This window comes from Lactuca virosa, chromosome 6, assembly GCF_052849685.1.
Source record: "Lactuca virosa cultivar CGN04683 chromosome 6, Lactuca_virosa_CGN04683_v6, whole genome shotgun sequence".
NCBI lineage: Eukaryota > Viridiplantae > Streptophyta > Magnoliopsida > Asterales > Asteraceae > Lactuca > Lactuca virosa.
The window spans coordinates 132,250,585-132,256,530 of record NC_136431.1 but is presented as its reverse complement, the minus strand read 5'-3'; the positions used below and the strand labels follow the sequence as shown (position 1 = coordinate 132,256,530).

The following is a 5,946-nucleotide window of genomic DNA, read 5'->3' as shown; positions in this document are numbered from 1 at the left end:
ATGAAGGAGTCCATGATAACTTGTATATATGTGTATGACATTATGTGGTTATGTGTTTTCGGAAAAATCTCACTAAGCGTGTGCTTACAGTTTTGTTGGATGTTTCAGGTACTTCTGGTTCTAAGGGCAAGGGCCGGCTTGATGGCGCAACATGCATTCTCCAGTATTTCCACACTAGTTGTTTTGAATACTCTGAGCTTTTGAACAATATGTTATGTAATGGAATTTTGGATAACAAATATGAATGTGATTTCTAACTATTAAATGAAAATTTTTACCTAAGTTTTTAGGCTGTTACACCATTCCCCTATTTATGAAACAAACTAGGTTTCACTTTTATCCCACAAAATCTTTCAAGTAGTAAAGAAGGATTTCAATCCTGTAGCTTGATAAATTTTCAAAAAAATATCTATATATATATATATATATATATATATATATATATATATATATAACAACATGATCGCATTAAAACAATCTAATTTGAATCCCTCATAACCCGTTGAGTTTAATCGAGAACTAATTCTCCTGAATATTTCATCGAGCACATGGTATGCTAAATTAACCTAAAAATGAAGTTGGATGAAATTAAAATACCTGTGAAAATAGCTTTTTGATTTCTTGATTTAATATTATGCTGAATAGATGCAACTCCCCATGGTGTCTCCAACACCATCTCATCATAAGCTTGCCATATAAATTACGAACTATGAATTCTAGTTCAAATAGAGTAAAATGTGTAACAAAAAAAAAGTTAAATTTCAGAGTACAAATTCATGACTATTAAACATATCGTTGAACATACGATCACTTAAACTATATGTATAAGAATTAAGAAACAATATTCAATATAAACAAAAAACAAACATTCGTTACCTGCTTCAGACCCTTCGTTATTGTCCAATCTCTCTATATTGGGTTTTCTCTTCTAGTCGCTTAAAACACAATGTATAGGTTGAAGGGTGGAATAGAAATTAAAGAAGAAGAATCGAGAGATGGATAATGAAGAAAAGACAAAGAAAGAATATGATCGACAACTTAGTGAAATATTAGCTAAACGGCAACAACTGAAGCAGTTGATTGTGTCTTCAATTTGAAGAAAGACGATTAATCGAGGAACTGAGTTTTTTGTGGTCAAGAGGGAATAGATTGTTGCGGTGAAGAATGGCGTGATTGGAGGAAAAATTAGGGCTTACTTGCATACATACCTTCAAAATCGAAGGCAATGCTGGAAGGGGTGTAATGGAATCCATTTACCTCCTAAAATCTTAGAATCATATGTATCGATTGAACAATTTTTAGTGAAATACTTCCTTATTTAGGGGCTTTTTACTTAGAAACTTCTCTGTATTTCCTTTCATCAAATCTTGGCATTTATGTATCTGAGTGAGAGAGAGGAGAAGTCAATGGTGATGTAGCAAAATGATCCAATGGTGGAAAAGTTAGGAACGAAACACAATTAAGGTCCTGATTGTTGTATTTGATGTAATAAAGTTTCTCTTTTTAATATATATAAAGATATAAAGACACAATAGTGTTTTGATTTGGGGTTTGATATAAAATAATATATACAGTATTTTCAATTTTGGTTTTTACCAAACGGTGGTTTTGACGTTAATAAAGGTGGCTTTGACCTTTAAACAAGGTGCAGATGTTTATCTTTTTTATTACTTAAAAGAAACTTTAGCTTTGAAAAGTAATGGTATAATTGTAAAAAAAAATTATTAAAAGAAACTTTAGCTTTGAAGAGTGACGATATAATTAGATTTTTTATTAAAAAGGTACGAGGAATCTGGACAAGTGCTATCCTGAAAATACACAATCTCCAAATCTTAAATTTAAAAAATCAAAATTTATATATATATATATATATATATATATATATATATATATATATATATATATATATATATATATATATATATATATATATGTATATAAAAGACTGTACATACAAAATGGCACTGCTTATTAGGTACCATACTAGCATATAATTAATTACATTACTACAACTACATAGATGAATACTTTTAATGAATCTGAGTCCGTTAATTATTGTGTAGAATGCATGTGATATCATAGTCATCGTGTATCATCGTCAGTCCACCTGTAAAACCCTCTACACAATGATTCATGCAACGACTCTTTTCTTTGAGTTCTTCATATCCAAGACTGGATCGAGTAGTTATATTTGAATGAATTCATTCCACTGATATGTGCAAAGATGTCTGATGATTCAAAATTCTCCTCCTCTTCCTTTACAACCACCTGCTCATTGCATTTAGTTCAAATGCATTAATATTTCATATATAAGTTCCAGTTAATGAAGCAATTTGATCGATTATCTAATTAAAGCTTGCATTACCCGAAAAGATTTTATGTCTTCATCTGTGTCTTCTTCGTGGTTGTTGCATGTCGTTCTATTGTTCTCTCCATATTCATCGTTCTTGGCAAACCTTCCTCTCACTCGGGGCCTACTGTCTGCCAAAGTTTTTCGGCATGCATACTGCAACAGTAAATTTCTCACAACATCTGTAATTATTATCAAACAACAACTAAATCTTTCTAAACATACCTTGATTTTCTTACTGAAATTTCTCTCGTTTCTTTTCTTCATGTATTTATGGATCTTTTCTTTGCGTTCTTCAGTAGTGAGTTTACTAGCGACTCTAAACGTATCAGTTTCCAAACTTGTGATTTCTGAGGCTAATTGTGTAGCACAACTCCCACTTCCATTTACAAGATGATGGCTTTCGCTACTAAGAGCCTGAATTGGTTTCCAAAACAGTATTAAAAGAAAACAAAAATATCGAAACCTTATAATAATCTTGAAACGCACCTGAAGTTCATTAGGATTGTAAGGTCGTGGTAAAGGATCTGGACAAAAGATGCTACCATTGTCTCCCTTAAAATCTAAATCATGAGGTTGAATTTCATTCCCTAAGAACAAATTCCCATTGAAGATCCCTGAGCTTTCTACTGGTAAAGGAGGGTCCGAGTTCCCAGATAGGTAGGAGGTTAGCGCCGGATCTATGAAGGAGCAATTAGGTGAGGAAGTTTTATTCAAACGCATGAACTTTGAAGGTGGCATAGAAGATAAGCAATCATCTTCATAAACTGTGGGCAATACCGGTCCCATTTTAGGGACAACATGATCGTTTGGGTGAGGATGATGATATGCCTGAATCTGGCCATTGATGGCGTCGTTGTGATCTGGGATTTGGTTTTGGAGTAAAGAGAGATCAAACTGGTCATGATGGCCAAACTGGTATTGAGGGAGGCTGTGATGTGGAGAGGTTGTGAAGTCTAGACTGTTTTCGGTTATTTCTTCATCAAAGATTATGGAGAAGGTGTTGTTCGACTTTGCAATTTTAGTTGCGTTGTCTATGGGAGTTGGGTATTTGATTATATCGGGAGGGAAGGAGAGGTTAGTGGTGTATGAGGATTGGTCATCATAGCAATAATTTGAGCTCGAAGCAACTTCTGAGTTTTGTATCGTCTCTTGGAATAACTCTGATTCACAGAACTCCAATATTTGAGCACTTAATGGGATCGACACCTGGTCCTGTTATTCAAAAAAGAAAAGAAAAGTAAGCTTCGAGTAAGCTTAAAGAAGAAGCAAAAGCCATATAAAATAAAATAGTGAAAAACACGCTCAATAATATTCCAACCTTGATACAAATACCCGTTTTAAATAAAAAATTTGAAGCACACAATAGACCCATAAAATTGTCACAATTCATAAGAGACCTCATCGTAATTTATATACACACATAGATTCCAAGAAGATGTTGATCATCTCAATCACTGTCACGATATCTAAATTGAATCAAAGAATCAAATAACTAAGACTACTTAAACATAACGCGGTCATTAATTGAAACTGACACATTAAATTGTATTCTCAAAATTATTCCAAAAATTAGGAGATGGTGTTATAGATTAGGTACTCGGTGTGGTAAAAGACCATCAAGTTAGAGATGAAATTTGTTAGAGAGATGCCAGCATATATATATATATATATATATATATATATATATATATATATATATATATATATATATATATATATATAAAGATTGGCTAGCCAACGTGGGAACCAACACGCCCTTGAGACGATGCTTAATGAGATTAAAAGTAGACATGTTTTGAGTCCTTGACGATGCTAGACCTGGAATCTATTATCTCGATCGATATATACGAGCCTTAGATCTTCTCTAGTCTCTACGATACACGCGATTAAAAGGATAAATGAGACTACAACGTACATACACTTGCAAATGGGACCATGCCTCGCTGATACATGATATTAAAAAATGAAGGCACATCCGGGTTTTAGATGACGAGAATCAATCTAAGATGATAAGGATAAAAACAGCCAAAAGAGAATTTAATCAAGTTACCCCAATCTTCAAAGCTTTCCTTTATACTACTTGATACAAGTCAACCTCACCAGTACGTATCACCATCTCCACATGTTCTTTTATTAAAAAAGTGCAAACACTTTCGAAATCAAGCCAAATAAATTCAGAATTCATTCGATACATGCATGATCACGACCAAAAATAAATGAACCGTCTAATTGATCCATCAACCTAAAAGAACCCGTTAAAAACTAAACCTCCTAAAGAATATTCTTTTACGAACTTTCTTGAAAACGATGTGAATTAACAATGCATATACATGATATACATATCTTTGGATTTTAGTCCATGAGAAGTTTAAATAAAAAAAATATACAAGTAGGCGAGAGAATATTGTACCATGGAAGGCTGTTCGGGTGGATGAACAGCGTCACCCAACATTCTTTTTGTTCTCCAAAACTACAAATGACGTGATTGTTCTATGAGATATTAACGATGTTGTAATCCTATAAGGAACGAATGGGAACCTGGAGCTTATCGAAACATTGTCCTTTAGAGTTGAAGTGAATGTGGGGAACCATTGGAGAGAGACGAAGCTCCATGTAGAAATATTTAATTATAAAATAAAATGAGAAAAAAAATGAAAAGAAAATCGATTATAGAGAGAGAGTAAGGCGAAAGAAGGGTGCATTTGATTGTGGTGAAGGAAATTAAGGTTAGTTATATAAGGTACAAATGTAGGGTGTGCGTACATTTGTCCGACTAACTTGCTTACCCATTGAGTTTTTTTATTTTTATTTTATTTTATTTATTTATTTTAATAGGTTTGTTTTGAAAATTTTCTTTAATTATTTTACAAAAATAGGCTTGTCACCAATAAAAGATCAAATTCTTTTAAAGTGTTATATTTTTAACCCTCATGACTTAAATTTATTATCCTTCAAGTTATATAAAACTTTCAATTTCAATTAAGGAAATTTCCAAGAAAGTTTTAAGATTTTGAGTTAGTTTATGGTTTTAGTTTCAAATTAAATTTTGTATATATATAAAAAGACAGATTACTGACTAAAACTTCGGAATAACCTTTCATGGTCAGTTTCATAGATTTAGCTAGTATCTCGTCTTTTTTCGTTAATTGATCCAAATTTTGGAGCTTTTTCATTAATTGATCAAAAGTTTGGGGTTTTTCATTATTTTTTACTAATAACCAAAATATTTAGACTTTTCTGAAAATTACCTTTAAGCTAATGTATATTATATCATCTAAGTTAATATGTATCATTCCCTGTTTTCTTTCTTGCTCTTTCTAGGCTCATTTTGTGTTTTCGTCGTCGTCGTCGAAACCAACAACAAAAGGCTCACTCCCAAACATCGTTAACTCCATCGATTTTTCAAAATCATTCATTCACAACTTTGCGATCATCTTTCAATCTCCAAATGAAGAAAGGAGAAAATCCTTGTTGATCACATGGGCGTCCCTATTACCTAACCATGACTTGAACCATGGTTCCAACAGTCAGATGTTCCTATTACCTAACCATGACTCGAACCATGGTTCAAACCTATACACTAATGGCATTGG

General features: G+C 32.6%; 1 protein-coding gene across 2 annotated transcripts; it reads right to left on the bottom strand.

The window, feature by feature from the left end:
• Positions 1-1,948: 1,948 nt before the first annotated feature.
• On the bottom strand, positions 1,949-5,042 carry LOC145120515 (uncharacterized). Of its 2 annotated transcripts, none has more exons than XM_079056322.1 (5): positions 4,764-5,042; positions 2,840-3,565; positions 2,576-2,767; positions 2,366-2,506; positions 1,949-2,268 (listed from the first exon to the last, which is right to left on the bottom strand). In XM_079056322.1, exons 1-5 carry the CDS (start codon positions 4,803-4,805, stop codon positions 2,161-2,163), a joined length of 1,209 nt encoding a protein of 402 aa, XP_078912448.1. In that variant the 5' UTR covers positions 4,806-5,042; the 3' UTR covers positions 1,949-2,160. The 2 variants fall into 2 exon arrangements, 1 of the variants encoding a protein (XP_078912448.1); XR_013714225.1 differs by having other exon boundaries at positions 2,155-2,268; positions 2,366-2,481.
• Positions 5,043-5,946: the final 904 nt, after the last annotated feature.

Bases quoted from the DNA above. Each gene is read 5' to 3' on its own strand.
- LOC145120515 (XM_079056322.1), bottom strand. From the start codon at position 4,805: ATGTTGGGTGACGCTGTTCATCCACCCGAACAGCCTTCCATG. The intron at 3,566-4,763 runs GTACAATATTCT...TTTGAATAACAG, and splicing joins CACCCGAACAGCCTTCCATG to GACCAGGTGTCGATCCCATT. The intron at 2,507-2,575 runs GTATGTTTAGAA...TTACTGTTGCAG, and splicing joins ATTTCAGTAAGAAAATCAAG to TATGCATGCCGAAAAACTTT.